This window comes from Populus alba, chromosome 6 (genome assembly GCF_005239225.2).
Source record: "Populus alba chromosome 6, ASM523922v2, whole genome shotgun sequence".
In the NCBI taxonomy this organism is placed as follows: Eukaryota; Viridiplantae; Streptophyta; class Magnoliopsida; order Malpighiales; family Salicaceae; genus Populus; species Populus alba.
This window is the reverse complement of record NC_133289.1, coordinates 6,439,942-6,457,156: the sequence shown is the minus strand read 5'-3', so window position 1 is coordinate 6,457,156 and position 17,215 is coordinate 6,439,942. Positions and strand designations below refer to the sequence as shown.

At 32.6% G+C, this 17,215-nt stretch overlaps 1 protein-coding gene across 1 annotated transcript; it reads left to right on the top strand.

Annotated features, from left to right (window-relative positions):
- The first annotated feature begins 8,909 nt into the window (after positions 1–8,909).
- LOC118033619 (cadmium/zinc-transporting ATPase HMA3) lies at positions 8,910–16,572 on the top strand. The gene is made up of 10 exons (XM_035038664.2): positions 8,910–9,067; positions 9,213–9,447; positions 10,484–10,741; positions 12,233–12,330; positions 12,737–12,992; positions 13,078–13,215; positions 13,690–14,017; positions 14,096–14,295; positions 14,382–14,584; positions 14,675–16,572. The coding sequence occupies exons 2-10, from the start codon at positions 9,234–9,236 to the stop codon at positions 16,334–16,336; spliced, it is 3,357 nt and encodes a 1,118-aa protein (XP_034894555.1). The 5' UTR covers positions 8,910–9,067; positions 9,213–9,233; the 3' UTR covers positions 16,337–16,572.
- Positions 16,573–17,215: the final 643 nt, after the last annotated feature.

Sequence of the window (17,215 nt, the reverse complement as noted above, 5' to 3'; positions counted from 1 at the left end):
AAAAAAATTACTTTAACAAAAAATTATCTACAATTCCATTACGTACAAAATTCATCCGACAAAAACTACAAAATTAGATAAAATATTATCAAGAATAAAATTAAGATCACACTACGAGTAAATTTAATTCACCTTAAACTAATTTAAAAAAAAAAAAAAAAAAAAATTGTTGTTCACGTGAAATAGCACGAGTGAAATCAATTAACTACATTGGTTAAAAAAAAAAAAAAATGTTCAGCGAACAGTGGAGGCATGCTCCACTGTTCATTGAACAGTGCATGCCTCCACTGTTTCAAAAAAAAAAAAAAAACTGCAGGCATGTTCCACTGTTCACTGAACAGTGGAGCTGCCATGCAAAAAGCAGCCATTTGCTGCTTTTAATTTTCCTGCGGCCATAACACAATTAATTGAGGGACCCACGCACAGTAAATAGCTGTTTTTATTTAACCAAACACTCAGGCCTTGTTTGTTTCCCGGAAAGTAGTTTCCGGGAAACCATTTTCCAAACTTTCCTGTGTTTGTTTGTCATTAGGAAAGTTGGTCAACGGAAAACAATTTCCGGTCAGCGGAAAACACTTTCCAGTCAACGAAAAACACTTTCTGGTCAACGGAAAACACTTTCCAGTCAATTTTAGTCAAAAAAAAAAAATTGACTTGGTTTTCAGGAAAGTGTTTTCCTTTTAGCTGTTTGTTTTCCGGAAAGTGGTTTCCGGGAAAGTACTTTCCAAACTTTCTTGTGTTTGTTTGCCAGTAGGAAAGTTGGTCAATGGAAAACACTTTCCAGTAAAAGGAAAATTTGGCTTGGTTTTCAGGAAAGTGTTTTCCTGAAAATTTTGAGGGGAAAACACTTTCCGGAAGGTGTGAAAAATTTAGAAATGTCATTATTTGCTGATTATATCAAATTTGATCCTCAAACTTTTGATTGCTATATATATTTTGTTTTGCAAAATTTGATCCTCATTCTTTTGATTGTTACTTATTTTAATTTCTTCATTTTTCATTTTTTTTTAATTTTTTAGATTTGATCCTATTATTTTGATTATTATTTATTTTATTTGAGATAATTTATGAAATTATTTTTTTTTTCAATTTCATTCTCATTCAACTTTTTAATTTGTAAGATTTGTTCCTCATTATTTTAATAAACTTGAGAAAAATAAAATATTAATAAGTTATTTTCCAGCTCATTTTCCATGACATAACCAAACACTGGAAAGTGTTTTCCAGTTCATTTTCCATAACACCACCAAACATCGGAAAATACTTTCCCGGAATTCACTTTCCAGGAATTCACTTTCCCCGGAATTCACTTTCCAAAAGGAATTCACTTTCCTGCAAACAAACGGAGCCTCAGTGTTTTTTCAGAAACGCAATCTCTACCTCGTAGCCAAATGGGCTCAAAAATCTTTAGCGTCCAAATTGAAAAGGTTGACCGGAGTGAAGGTAGCTGTGACTAGGAGTTTATTGCATAGACGGAACTACGAAAAAAAATAAACTAAGTCTTCAATTTAATTAAACAAATATAAATACTCTTGAATTATAGTCATTTGGACTCGGATACTCTAATTGCTGCGAACAAAACAACAGGAAAACTTTTGAATTTGGAAGAGTTGGGTTTTGGGTTACTTAATTTATTAATTCTCAGGAAAAAAAGCACCTAACATTGACCCTTTTCTTTTCTTTTATCTATATAAATGTTTTCTTTACAAATTTTCTTCGAAATGTCACACATATATAAGCGTTAATAATTGAAGAAGAATTTGTTCAAGGAAAACTAGGTCCAATGAAGCAATTTTCCCCTTGAAACCAAAGTGGTTCAAACATGATGATGCTCTAAAATTTAAAATGTTTAAAAATAGGTTTTTTTAGTGGTTACATTATGGATTAATCATATATTTTAGTAGGATATATGGTGTATTCTTTATTATTTATGAAACTTGTAGCTTATTATAAAAAAAACTTGTAGCTTGCAAAATAATCATTTTTGATGGGATTTAGAGAACTCTAATTAGGCATGGCGTAGCTAAATTCAAGGATCCTGAGTTGTTAAAAAGAAAAAACAAAGTCCTACAAAAAAGTCCTGGAATGGTTATGCATCTTATTCAGTTTATGTCACTCGGGGATTCAAAATCGCTAATTTCTTACATAAGCACATCCAAATAAAAGTCCTACAAAATTAATATTCAATTATTAATTATTAAAATCCTTCCACTTCAATTGTTGAATTTGCTGATTGCTAATGTTTGATATTTGTTTCAATATATTATTATTATTATTATATTAATAATAATAATAAATGAAAAGACCTCTTGACCTGGCTTTTCAAGAAGTGTCAGTGTGTCACCGTTGAAAAGAAAGTTAATAGTTAATTTTTAAATATATTAAAATAATATTTTTTTAAAAATAATTTTTTACATCCAAATATTAAAACAAACATAACACAAATGAAAATGACAAGAGATAGCCGAGAGTTTTAGCCGAAAAAAAAAGACAGAATAAAAATCATGAAGCAAAAAAACAGGTGCAATTAAGTTTTTTTTTTTACTTTTTATGTTAATCTACTTGTTTTGAAATATAATTACAGTTATTTTTCAAAGTATTTTTTACTTAGAAATATATCAAAATAATATTTTTTTAAAAAATATTATTTTTAATATCAAGTACATCAAAATAATCTAAAATTACTAAAAATATATAGTAATTTAAATAAAAAAATTTAAATTTATTTAAAAATATTTTTAAAATATAAAAATAAACAAACACCACGAGACGAATATCCCAAACGATTGAGACTTTGCAGGATGGCCGCCTTCAATCCTAAGGAATGGCTGGCCACCAGAATAAAAATCTTTAGCCTCCAAATTGAAAAGGGTGACCAGAGTGAAGGTAGCCGTGACTAGGAGTTTATTATATAGACGGAACTACGAAAAACAAACAAACTAAGTCTTCAATTTAATTAAACAAATATAAATACTCTTGAATTATAGTCATTTGGACTCGGATTCTAATTGCTGCGAACAAAACTACAGGAAAGCTTTTGAATTTGGAAGAGTTGGGTTTTGGGTTACTTAATTTATTAATTCTCAGGAAAAAAACCACCTAACATTGACCCTTTTCTTTTCTTTTATCTATATAAATGTTTTCTTTACAATTTTTCTTCGAAATGTCACATATATAAGCGCTAATAATTGAAGAAGAATTTGTTCAAGGAAAACTAGGTCCAATGAAGCAATTTTCCCCTTGAAACCAAAGTGGTTCAAACATTATGATGCTCTAAATTTTAAAATGTTTAGAAATGGATTTTTTAGCGGATTAATCATATATTCTAGTAGGATATATTTTTTTTTTTGGTATGTAGCCTCAAAAAATTCTATATATTTTTATGAAACTTGTAACATGTAAAACAATAATCTCTAATGGGATTTAGGGAACCTAATTGAGCACAACGTAGCTAAGCCCAAAGGTCCTGAGTTTGACAACTCGTCAAACTCATGTCTATTTGATTTTAATATGTAGTTAAGTCCAATGATATTGAGTCTAGTAACATGGTAGACATATGTAATTGTAATTGTGCTCAAAATTCATTTTCATAAGGTGATCAAAATAATTATCCATCAAAACTCAAGCACAAATGACTTTCTGATCCGTCTTGATGCAAATGTCTTCTTTGATAATGATCTAGTCATGATTTATTTGTAGTCTGAAAACCTGCATATATTTCTAAATATTATTTTATAAGACGAAAATTATACTCATTGAACATGTCATTATTTATCTTTAAATATGCCTTTCAATGAATCTTGTGATCACTTGATCATGTTACATGTGGAGTTGATAGTATTTGATATGGGAAATCAAAATTAATATAATAAGATAATTAAAAAGCTTATTTATTTAAAATAAAAAATATTATATTATTTTATATTTGAATACTAAATAATAAAAACTTTTAAAATGTTATGGACCAGACCTACTTGCCTCCCCTAGTTGCACCCATGAATTCACACGGGAATTAAAATATTAACTATTCGTGCTTGTTCGGATGCATCGATGGGGAGAATACACACACAAACACTTGTTGTCCAACTCGATGATTTACATAAGTCGACCTCGTACAATACCATAAAAATAATAATATATAAATATTATTTTTTCCTGCAAGGAACACTTCAAATCTGGCTGTGCACCCGAGCTTTGATGAATAATCATAGAAAATCCAAGTTGGGTGAACTTCGATGTCTTTTTGTTCAAGATTATCTGAGTTTTGAGGTGAGGACCGCTTTGCATGATTTTTAATTATCCAAGTCAAAGGAGCATTGTGTTGACCACCATGGACATGTAGCCATAAGTTGACCAAAGCAATCAAACTAGACTCCAGCTCCATTCCTTAGTCTAGATCTTCTTTCTTGCTAACTTCAAAAATCCATCTTGTTTCTTGCTACTTAATTAGGTAAGTAGCACGACGAAGAAGAAGCATGACTCAACTTCAATCCCCTTTACACCATATCCGCTGAAACAACAGCTGAAGATTTTAAAAATAAATTTAAACTAAATAAACACGATTTCAAGAATTATATAACTCTCAGGCCACGTTTAGTTCGGAGTTTAATTGCGATTACTTTTCACTTAAAAATATATTAAATAATATTTTTTTTAATTTTTAAAAATAATTTTAAAATATAAAGATAAATAGTATCTTTATCATTAAAAAAATAATATTATTCACGAAAATAATAATTAATGCACGGGATCATGACATGGGGAGGGTCCCATGTCTCCCTGGAAAACATCCAGGCAATGGAACAAATATTAAAAATAGCTAGTGGCCGGCAAGGTCATGAGTTAAACATGTACTTGGCATGAAACTTGGGAGGTTATCAAAGTTTTTCATATTTGTGTTGTTTGATTCGTCTACAACATTGGACAATGTTTATGTCAATGCATTTTAACGTACGTAGCTCGATATTGTAATGAAAATTACAACTTTAAGGATTCTATAATGTTCATGTGATTGTTCTTGTGCAATTAATTACAAAAAAAGTGGGAAAGTGCTATTAATTATAATTTCAATTTAAAAATGCGAGAGGGAGGGCTTCGTTGAGCAACTCCACACGGTGCAAAGTTTTCGAGTGCTCATCTTCGGAAGGAAAATCGTGCCTTGCTCTTTTAGATTTTTTACATTGCATATTTAATTATTATTTTCTTTTCTTTTACCTGTCATTATAAATTAGCTGAAATTCCATTAATTCTTTGTTGGAATAGGTTTAATATTATTTGAAAAAAAAAAAGGCTTACTGTTTTATTTTCGTACCATACATTATCAAATTATTGCTATATATATATATATATATATATATATATATAGACATATCGTTTGATCTCTTGCAATTAAGAATTCATCCTCTTCATGATAACTTAATTATCAATTAATTATGCCATAAAATATGGTATCATTCAATAGCAAATGTCAATTTATTGCCTCAGAATTAAATCCAAAAACACCATATTTTGTACGTATGTATAGAACAGGATGACGCCCCAAGCCAAAAGCATCGAAGTAAGGAGTACATGGCAGTTCGAGTCTCATAAACTTCAGGATCATTGAAGACTTACATAATCATTAATTTCAGGATTTATATAATTAGTCAAAATACACGCAGATTGGTCCGGACACTTATACTAATCTAAAAAAAAAACAAAAATAATAATAGTCTTGACACTGTAACGTTAGATATATACTTGAAATAATGAATAACAGTATTGAGAGAGAGAGATTCTCCAATCTGTCATTGTTGGTCTTGTGATTTTAATTGATGAGTGAATCAAGAATACTTAATTCAGTTAATTTCCCCAAGTTGATACCCACATGTTATAGTTGCAAGGAATATTTTTGCTAATTGCTCGTCTATTTCCATCACAAAATTTCAATTTTAATCATGTATATGTTGTAGCCTTCCCCAGTACGCATACATGGTTTAGCAAAACAAGTTTGTGATTTCCTTAATTATGTGCCATTTTTCTTTCAAGAACTTAATACCTATATTTGTGTAGAGAATTGAGTGCTATTTATTAAAGTTTATTGCATAGACAATTAGATTGTTTGTAAGAATAATAAAAATTAATTTTTAAAATATTTTTTTATTTGAGAATACATTAAAATATTATTTTTATTATTTTTAAAAAATTTATTTTTGACATAACATATTAAAACAATTTTAAAAACACAGATGGAAACAATGCAAAATACAACCTCCAAGTTTTCTTGCCGAGCCAGTTCAATTTAATGTTATTTATTAGCTATCTCATTTACATTCACACAAAGACCTATAACCTATTTCATGTTAAGAAAGGCATGATTTATAGATCAAGATAAAAACTGCTGAAAAGGATCCTATGATTGTTGAAAGCAGGTGGGTGTTCTTTGCCAAATCACTATCGTGCACGGTTGATATTACATTTTTTAAACTGTTGAAAGCAGGTGAGTGTTATTTGCCATATAACTATCGTGCACGGTTGATATTACAAAATTTTTAAATTTTTTTTATTTAAAAATATATTAAAATAATATATATATATATATATATATATATATATAGATATCAAAACAATTTAAAAATATCTAAAAAATAATTTAATTATTTACAAAAATACATTTTAACTGCAAAAACAAATAGCGCTTACACATAATATGTTCATTGTATAATATAACACTAGAACATTTGCCTATGCTTTGCTGTGGGTTAGATTTTTTTTTTTTTCTAAGCTTAAAAAACATTAAGAGTATGTATATTTTTTTTAGTAGTATCATTAAATTCAATCAAGCAATTTGACCTTCAAATTTGCCAATCCGGCTCTTTGTCTAACTCAAGTTTCAAATTAAACCATGTGAGAGCTAATTCAAAGTAAATAAATCAATTTAATAGGTCCAAAGACAACTTAGATGATTGGTAGAATCATGACATAACTTAAAAAAAAAACTTTAAGATGATTTTTTTTTAGTATTGAGACGATGACATATTGGATCGACCTCAGTCACCTTGCGACTTGGATCATGGACTTTAATGAGTTTAATAACTTTATTGTTTTTTGAACTATTATTTATTTAATTATATGATAACAAAAATAAATGATTGTAAAAATTGAGCATCATACTAATATTAATGCCTTTTTAAAAAAAATTATGATAACCTCATAAAAAGTAAAACAAAATAAATTATAAAACTCAATTCTTAATCAGTCCAATATCAAAGGATAAAATTAAAAATAATAATAATTTTTTTAAAGAAAAGCTAAATTTGCCAAACTCATCAATAGACCCATGAACTTTTCTAAAATTTAATAACATGTTTTTTTTTCAAAACTATTTTCTTAACTATATAATAAAAAGAAAAATAGACGATAACATAATCAAGTTCAATTAAAATACAAAATATCCTGCTAAACCTGCGAACTGGAGCAACCAATGTCATTTCACTAAACTTGCACATCAAGTCATTCACTTCCACAAAGTTTAAAACCTAGTTTTTTCAAAATCACTTTTTTTAATTTAAATAAACTTTTTTAAAAAACAGATTATACTGTTATGGTAAGATATTTTTTTGATACCAATCAAATACTAAGATATTTTTATGATACAATGATAATTATATAAAATATAAATTAAAATAAATTATCAATTCTAAATTTTAATATAAATAGACTAATTTTTTTTTTAAAATTTCATACTAAAAAAAAAAAAAAAATTAAAAGTAAAAAAAAAAAACACACACACACCGTTGTAATCTGCGGTGCTAATGGATCTAGAAAAATAGTGTCATCCCTGCTTCTTTTAACTTTATCCTTGATAAAGTCACATAATGATAACTGGGGCTCACCTAATTTCTCTTACTATAAAATATCTCCCATGTATCTCACAATTATTATGAGATACATGTCATTTATGAAGAGTGAGTATTTAAAGTATTCATAATAATGAGACTATAAACGTGTGGTATATATTATTTTTAAAGTATTTTTTATTTTAAAAAATATAAAAATAATATTTTTTAAAATTTATTTTTGATATCAATATATCAAAAAAAAAAATATAAAAAAATATAATTTAAAATCTAAAATAAAATAAAATCAACACAATACAAATATTCTTAAATATTTGCAACAGTCGTAGCTGTCCTTGTACATCACAACAAATCTTATTTGTACACAGTACGTACTTGGTAGAAAAGACTGTGAAGACCAAATTCCAATCAACCTCCCAACAAAAAGGGAAATAAATCTATAATATTAAAAAAAAAATCATAGAAAACGTATGGAGTTCCCAAAATTTAAAGTTGAAAAATTAGAAAAAAAGGGGGGCAGTGGTAATGAAAGGTGAAATAGAAAAACACTAGTAATTAATAATAATAAAACCCCTATCAATCTGTTCGGTACGTATGCTTATAATATAAATTATAAGAACAACATTTTTGTGCATTCACATGTGGTTTCCAATTCTGCAGCGCTTTAAGCTCCACTATTATATTATATTATGATTGTTGAGAGTTTTTTTTTAAATGTTTTTTATTTAAAAATATATAAAATAATATATTTTTTAATTTTTTAAAAATTATTTTTGATATTAATATATCAAAGTAATCTAAAATTATTGAAAAATATTAATTTAAAATAAGAAAGAATAAAAATATTTAATTTATTTTAAAAATATTTTTAAAACATAAAAAAAAAATACAGCATCATATCTTTTATCTCTCCTCCACGACCAGAGAAAGGCGTGAAACCAATCCATTATTCCCTCGCTGAAAAAAAAAAAAAAAAAAACAACTTTTTCCCACCATATTCTTTTCTCGATTTTCATGGCTTTTGCTTTTGCTTTTTCTTTTTCTTTTTAAATAATTTCCACATCTCATTAATTTAAAAACGACACCACCTCATCATTCCATGGTCTTAACTCTTAAGAGTCTCCCCTCCTCAACTCCAAGCTTCTCTGCTTATAAGTATTCTTGCCTGCTCCCCTCTCTCCTCCTCAAAAGAAAGCTTCATCTTCTTCAAATCCTTCATTCCTTGCAAGGTGTGCTTCTCCTCTTCTCTTGGGCCCATGCCTACTTCTTCTCTGCCTCTCATCTGAAGCCAAGCTAGCCTTTGATGCAGTTACGGTTGTGATGATCTAATTCTCACGAGGTTCTTGCTTCTACTTTTTTTTTTTTTTCCTGCAGAGAGATTTAGAGATAAAAACAATGGCTGCCGAGCTGGAAAAAAGCAACAAGGCGGCTACCAAAAAGTTGCAGAAAAGCTACTTTGATGTGCTAGGCCTTTGCTGTTCTTCAGAGGTTCCTTTGATCGAGAACATCCTCAAGTCACTTGATGGTGTTAAGGAGTTTTCAGTGATTGTCCCAACAAGAACAGTGATTGTTTTCCATGACGATCTCCTCATTTCTCAGCTCCAAATTGGTAATCATTTCTGAAACTTTGAATCTTCTCCTCCTTTTATTTTTTTGATCTTGATCGGTGTACTGTAGCTTAATTTCATTCTTTTCTTTCCCAGCCACATGATTTTTGTTTTTTATTTATTTATGCTTTTTAAGAACGCCGTCCATGCCTTGGCCTGTTCCTCTTTTCTCATGGGCCATTGAGGTTGATTGCATAAATCACCAATTGACATGGCTTGTTCTTAATCATCATCCTAACACCTGGCTTAAAAATTGTTTTGTAATAAATTACGTGTCAAACAAGAGTTGCAGAACCTCAAATCCTCTTTCTCTGAATTTCCTGAACAGTTAGATGTTGAGATTTTGAAGAATCTTGATGATGATGTTTCTTGCACAAATACATGAACTTCGTAGTTGGTCAGTTACTGTCTCTTGCTTGGACTTGGACAGCGATAAATCCACAAATTCGGCCAGAAAGGTCGATCAAGATGAGATGTCCGAGTCATTAGCTGGTGGGCTTTTGCTTTGGTGGCTGCTAGAAATGAACTGGATGCCGAAAATTCGCCATATGTGTACAAGTAACAAGATGCTCGATCACAAATCCTTTTAAAGAATAAAAAAATAATAATATTAGTTGAGCTACAACTCAGTTTATGAGTTATAGTTGTAGAAATTTCTCCTCTTTTATTATTATTTATTAATAATAATAAAAGAGAAGAAATTTTAATCATTTTTAAATTAATTTCTGGGCCACATAACAATCCCCTTTTCAAAGGATAATGATGGTGCAAACAAATAAGCTACCACTCCGTTAGCAAAGATGATATTATGATCTGCCAGTTTGTATATGCAATTTATGGGACGCTCCTTTCTCTCTTCTATGAATGGATGCTGAAAGGAGCATTATGGTCCAAGAGCATGGTCTCTATACGTTATGTTTTTCATAATCCTGGGTTTTTCATTGTTAGGTTTGAAAAAGAATTAACTTCTTGCTGCAGGAACCACTTAATGCCAAAATTTGTATTCTAATTACTGGGACGTTGATTAATTCTTGACAGTTAAGGCTCTAAATCAAGCAAGACTGGAAGCAAATATTAGAGCATATGGAGAGACCAAGCACCAAAAGAAATGGCCTAGCCCATATGCAGCGGCTTGTGGTGTGTTACTTTTGTTATCACTTTTGAAGTATGTCTATCATCCTTTGCGTTGGTTTGCTATTGGAGCAGTGGCTGTTGGCATCCTTCCCATCTGCTTGAAATCTGTTGCTTCCTTGAGGAATTTCAGGCTTGATACCAACGTTCTTATGCTTATTGCAGGTAACCTAATTTTTCCTCTTTTTTTTTCACTTACATGAATAGCATGGATCACACATGAATTTTACAGTGGTAGCAAAGTCAAATTTTTACTATTATTCTGCACCGAAAGTTTTCTGTTATTATTCATATTGTTTTCTATCATCACTATATCTTGTCTTTTGTGGATAAGTATGTCTTGGTAGTTTCACAAAAATCACTTTCCACGTATAGGCCACCATTATATACTTACACCAGCTCCACCTTCCCTTCTATGTAAAGGTCCATATAGTAGCTGAAAAATTTTATAGGATCTTTCTTCTGCTAGGAAACTTGATAAACCTAGGGCTAGGCTAGGCTAGGCATTTATCATATCTTCTTTCAAGTTAGAAGAATGATTGCACAACTAATTCAGGATGCTAACAAACCCTTTTGATTTCTTAGAAATTTCTCTACCAGTTGTAAGCATAGTGGTTTCTTGGCAGCCCACGTGTTGATTTTTGATAGCTAGTTATTAAATGCAGTCCACCCATTTTCTTCAAGGTTGAAATTTTGACCATATAAATATAGTTTGGAAAATTCAAGCTAACCTAATTTGACCTCCACTTATGGGCACTGGCTACATAAATCCAAATGTTATCTTGTCTCATCCTTCTATGACTCTTGATGATTTTTTTTTACACACTGGTTTCCTTCTTCCTTCAAATCTAACCTAAATAGTATTGCTGTAAAAGGTGAACAATGATTTGATGACTTTTAAGTTATTTATTACTCATAATGTGCTATATAATTTTAATTCTTTTTCAAGGATTTGATTTTTATCCTAAAAGCTATAAGACACATGGCATTAGGGCCACATTTGAAGTAACTTGACCAAAGGGCATGTTGAAGTCAGTATGTTCCTTTTTGTTGAATCTGTTAACCTGGTGTTCCACAAATACATTGAATACTCAAAATGGCACGGCTTTACAAGTATGTTTTACACATCAGAAAAGCAGTCAAGACCCCTCTTCCTTCTTGGAAAATGGTGGGCATAACATACTGAAATATAGTATAGTTTATTTAAACAAGCACTCCAGAGAAAGTTTTTGATTAAATAAGTAAATCCATAAAGTACAGACATTTGAACTTTTGAATTTAAACATGTTATCAGGACTCACAGGCATGCATCTTCTTGTCCAAATCTTAATTTGTTTTGTCTATATTTTTTAACCTGTTAGCAAAGGAAGGATCAATACCTAACCTTGTCTTGACTTTTAGTAGTTGCTGTATAAGGTGAGAATTAATGCGAAGCTGATACAATCTAACTTTTGAATTGGATTTGTAGTTAGTTTATTTTAGCAATAAACTATATTGGACTAAAGAAAAAGAAGTGAGAATTAATGTGAAATATCTATATTGAATTGCTGATGGATTATATTAATGTTAATAGTATATATTTGGATGAAGCAGGTGCTTGCTATAGTATTATGCTTAATTTACTTGTATGACTCACATAGTATTAATTTGTGACAGTCATAGGAACGATTGCGATGGATGATTATATTGAAGCAGGGACTATTGTCTTCCTGTTCACTATTGCAGAATGGCTAGAGTCAAGGGCAAGCCACAAGGTAATCTCAAGATAGTAACTGTGTTAAAATTATGTATTTGTGCTAGCTAATAATCTGCCATGTCCAATGATATAGTAGAATGGTACAATAAGCAGAAAATTTGTCTCCATTAATGGGTAGTAATTGAATTTGTGACTTCAGAACCTTGCTGTCACAGGTTCGAATTTTGAAATGGTTAGCCCTGAATATTACCCTTGCTTTGACTTAGTTGCAAGATCAAAATCAGTAATGAAACTTTGTAAATGGATCAAAGACATGGACATATTTTCCTTTGTCCTCAAACATATTGGAAGTAGAAGCCTAAGAACTACCATGCTGATTCTGGATGCTATTACAGAATGGAAATGAATTTCATTGTACATACAGAGTTCGATACTTAATGCTGAAAATACAAACGTTTCTGCAGGCCAATGCTGTCATGTCATTGTTGATGAGCATAGCTCCTCAGAAAGCAGTCATTGCTGAAACTGGGGAAGAAGTGGATGCTGATGAGGTCAAGTTAAACACTGTTCTTGCAGTTAAGGCTGGTGAAGTTATTCCCATTGATGGAGTTGTTGTCGATGGTAACTGTGAAGTGGACGAGAAAACGTTAACTGGAGAGTCCTTTCCGGTCCCCAAACAGGTGGATTCAACTGTCTGGGCAGGCACCATTAACCTAAATGGTATCAATACCTCTTTCTGGCATTGTATGAATTGTTTCTGAATGGATTTTGGTTTTGGTGGTAATGGGGTATTTGCCATTCTCAGGTTATATGAGTGTTAGAACTACTGCTCTTGCTGAAGACTGTGTGGTGGCTAAAATGGCAAAGCTTGTGGAAGAAGCTCAAAACAGCAAGTCTAAAACTCAAAGGTTCATAGACAAATTTGCTCAATACTATACTCCAGGTTAGTCATGCTTCAGTCTAATTAAACACCATTCATCCGGTTTTATAGGCCTTGGCTGAAGTAGAGTACTGAGTGTTAGAGAATAATATAAATCAAAATTTAAAACCTCAACCTAATAACTTAAGCTTTGGGGTTGAGATGATTTTTTGACATGGTATTAGAACTTTAATGACTAAACAATCACGGGTTCAAATCTCACCACCATCATTCTAATTAATAGCACAAGGTAGTGTGGGTTTGTGTAAGTTTTAAATCCAAAAGGCTTTCACTTGAGATGGTATGTTAGAGAATAATATAAATAATATTTTGAAGTCTCATCTAATAGCTTAACTTCTTGGGTTAAAATGATTCTTTGGTACTGAGAAGTAGTATTTGGACAGCCCTTCACTTCAGTCTTTTAGAGTGAATCGGCTGCTCGATTTCTGGACAATCCTCCTACCTTCTCATTTTATTTCATTTGTTTCCAATTTGCAGCGGTGATTATTATATCGGCTAGCTTAGCAGTGGTACCGCTTGCACTACGATTGCATGACCATAACCGCTGGTTTCGTTTAGCATTGGTTGTTTTAGTTAGTGCATGTCCATGTGCTCTAATCCTGTCTACACCAGTTGCAACTTTTTGTGCTCTAACAAAGGCGGCATCAGCTGGTCTTCTGATCAAAGGGGGCGACTATCTTGAAACACTAGGCAAGATCAAGGCCATGGCTTTCGACAAAACCGGTACCTTAACAAGAGGTGAATTTGTTGTCACAGATTTCCAACCTCTCTGCAGTGATATCAGTATAGACACATTGCTCTATTGGTAAAGACCAGCTCCATTTTGCTATAATTATGGTAAATTTTTCTCCACTAGAAAGTGATGTTCATGAAAGTTTCACAGGGTGTCAAGCATCGAGAGTAAATCAAGTCATCCTATGGCGGCTGCACTTGTTGACTATGGAAAGATGCATTCAATAGAGCCACAGCCTGAGAAAGTGGAGGAATTTCAAAATTTTCCTGGAGAAGGAATTCAAGGAAAAATTGAAGGGAAAGATATATATATTGGGAACAGAAAGATTGCTCACAGAGCATCTGGAACAGGTAAAAACCTGTATATATCCTAGTAACAAACTGCTATCATTGGGCTTTCAAGGTGTTCTAATTACTTTGGTGATGGGTTCTTATAGTTCCAACAATAGAAGGCGACAAGAAGGCAGGAAAGTCTGTCGGGTATGTTTACTATGGAGCAACTCTTGCAGGGATTTTTAGTCTCTCTGATACCTGTAGGACTGGGGTTGCTGAGGCCATTAAGGAACTGAAGTCATTAGGCATTAAAACTGCAATGCTTACTGGAGATAGTGAAGCGGCAGCGATGTATGCACATGAACAGGCAAGCTCTTATCCATAATCATATCTACTTTTTGTTCTATTTGCATTTAACTTCGAACTGACATGGAAGTAAATTTAATGCCATGTGCAGCTAGAGCATGCTCTTGAAGTTGTTCATGCAGAACTCCTACCTGAAGACAAGGCGACTATTATTAAAGAACTTAAGAAGGAAGGACCAACAGCAATGATTGGAGATGGTGTGAATGATGCCCCTGCATTAGCTACTGCTGATATTGGCATTTCAATGGGAATTTCAGGTTCAGCACTTGCAACAGAGACAGGGCATGTGATTCTTATGTCCAATGATCTCAGGAAAGTACCAAAAGCCATCCGGCTTGGCCGTAAAGCTCATAGAAAAGTGATTGAGAATGTGATTATGTCCATGACTACGAAGTCTGCTATCCTGGCCTTGGCGTTTGCTGGTCACCCACTTGTTTGGGCAGCCGTTCTTGCTGATGTAGGTACATGCTTGTTGGTCATTTTGAACAGCATGCTGCTTTTACGAGGCACTCATGCAGGAAAATGTAGCAAATCATCAGGTGCATCGCATTCGCACAAACATGGTATTAAGAATTCATCACACAATCATCATAATTGTTGCTCTAGCCAAAATGTCAAGAAGGTGGAATGTGGGGCTCAAAAGTGTTGCTCTAGCCCAAAAGTTGAGCAGGTGCAGAGCGGGGCTCTAAACTCAACCTGTGCCTCAGGGTGTTGCTCTAGCCCTAAAGTTGAGAAGGTTCACAGTGGAGCTCAAAATTCAAGTGGTGCCTCAGGATGTTGTTCTAGCCAGAAAGTTGAGAAGGTGCAGCTTGCGGCTCAAAATTCAAACTGTGCCTCGGGATGTTGCTCTAGCCAGAAAGCTGAGGTGAAGCTTGTGGCCCAGAATCCAAGCTGCGACTCAGGGTGTTGCTCTGGACCAAAAGTTGAGAAGGTTCAGACCGAGGATCAAAATTCAAACTGTGCCTCAAGATGTTGCTCTAGCCAGAAAGTTGTGAAGGAGCATTGTGTGGCTCAAAGTTCAAGCCTTGCCTCAGGATGCCAATCTAGCCAACATAGTGTCAGCTCACGCAGAAACCAAGAGTGCGCTGACTCAGCTAAGAGCCATGATGCATGTGCAGCACCTAATGCTAGTGGAGTTCATGAAGCCAAGCACCACGATCATAGTTGCTTCAACACGGTCAATCCTAACACAGAGGCAAATCATCCACGCAGCCATGACTGTTCAACCCCTCCCAAATTGAAACATCCATGCCATAATTCAGTAGAAACTCAAGGTAAATGCTCAGATGGAGATGGTCTTCATAAGGAAAAACACTGCCACCATTCACACGGTGAACCTGCTGCTACTCATCATGGTATTCATCACCATTCAGGTCATTCTTCTCATGATTTAGAAGGCAGCCAAAAAACGACAGACAATACTACTAATTGCTGCTCCAAGAGCAGCTGTAAAAACACTATTGACATTCCCAAGAATGAAGAGTCACTGGGAGAGATTGTTGAATCCAGTTGCAGTCCCCAGCATCAACATCAAGAGTTACACCAAGAGTTGAAGAAGTGTTGTACAGGCTGCGCTCCACCTCACACTGTTATTGATATTGAGCCAACAACCATGCATGCCTGTATGAGCATGGAGAAGAGAGAGATTGGTGGATGTTGCAAGAGCTACATGAAGGAATGTTGTAGCAAGCATGGACACTTTGCAACTGGCTTTGGTGGAGGCTTATCAGAAATCACCATCAAACAAGTATAAAGATCTTTAGATGAATATTGTTTTGGCTCTAGCGAAGAAACTAGGAAATTTTGGTGAAATACGTGTAGTAACCAAGAACCAGAATTAATGAATGAAATGAAATGAAGAAGTGTGTTCGATGTTTACAGAAATATTGTATTTCATCATTCTGCAAGTGATTAAAACCCTTGTACATCAATATGAATAATAATTAGTCGTAAATCTGAATTATGGCAAGCTTGATCTTCTGTTTAACATTTTGAAGTAGTGAATTTTGTTATTGGGTAGTTCTCCATTCTTGACCTGCATGTGCTGCTGTTTACGTATTAGGGGCTTTGCGGGACTGGATCATGTATTGGTTCAAGAACATTTATGATTGGCCGTCATGACTATTGCTTGGATTGCTTTTTTCAACAACAGGGGCACTGTTTTAATCCCTAATTGGTAGGACCCATTTAGAGATATTTGTTTTTTTTTTTTAAAGATAATGATTGGATTTCTGAACCATCGAAATTGGGATCCAAGAGCACCACTCAATTTCCTCCACCATTCATTGGTGAGTCTCACCTTTGGTACCAATCATTATTATCTTCTAATATAAAAGTCGAGAGTGCCTTCCCGATGACTTTTTTCATATTAAGATATATATATTTTTTTTACTCAAATCTTAAATTAATAAAAACTAGAAAAGTAGAAGGTTGACAAATCCCTTTTTTTCAAACTTTTTTTTTTCCCATTCAATTACTTTTTTTATATTCTAATTATATAAAATTAAGATTTAAATTAAAACATTAAAGAAAAAACATAAATCACCCTAAATTCATGATAATTTTTAATTTGATCTAAAAATTTATTTTATTTATTTTTCAATCCCTGATTAAAAAAAAAGAAAGCCGAAAA

Coding starts and splice junctions, on each gene's coding strand:
- LOC118033619 (XM_035038664.2), top strand. CDS start 9,234: ATGGCTGCCGAGCTGGAAAAAAGCAACAAGGCGGCTACCAAAAAGTTG. Junction 13,216..13,689: donor TGCTCAATACTATACTCCAG/GTTAGTCATGCT, acceptor TCCAATTTGCAG/CGGTGATTATTATATCGGCT. Junction 14,018..14,095: donor ATAGACACATTGCTCTATTG/GTAAAGACCAGC, acceptor AAAGTTTCACAG/GGTGTCAAGCATCGAGAGTA.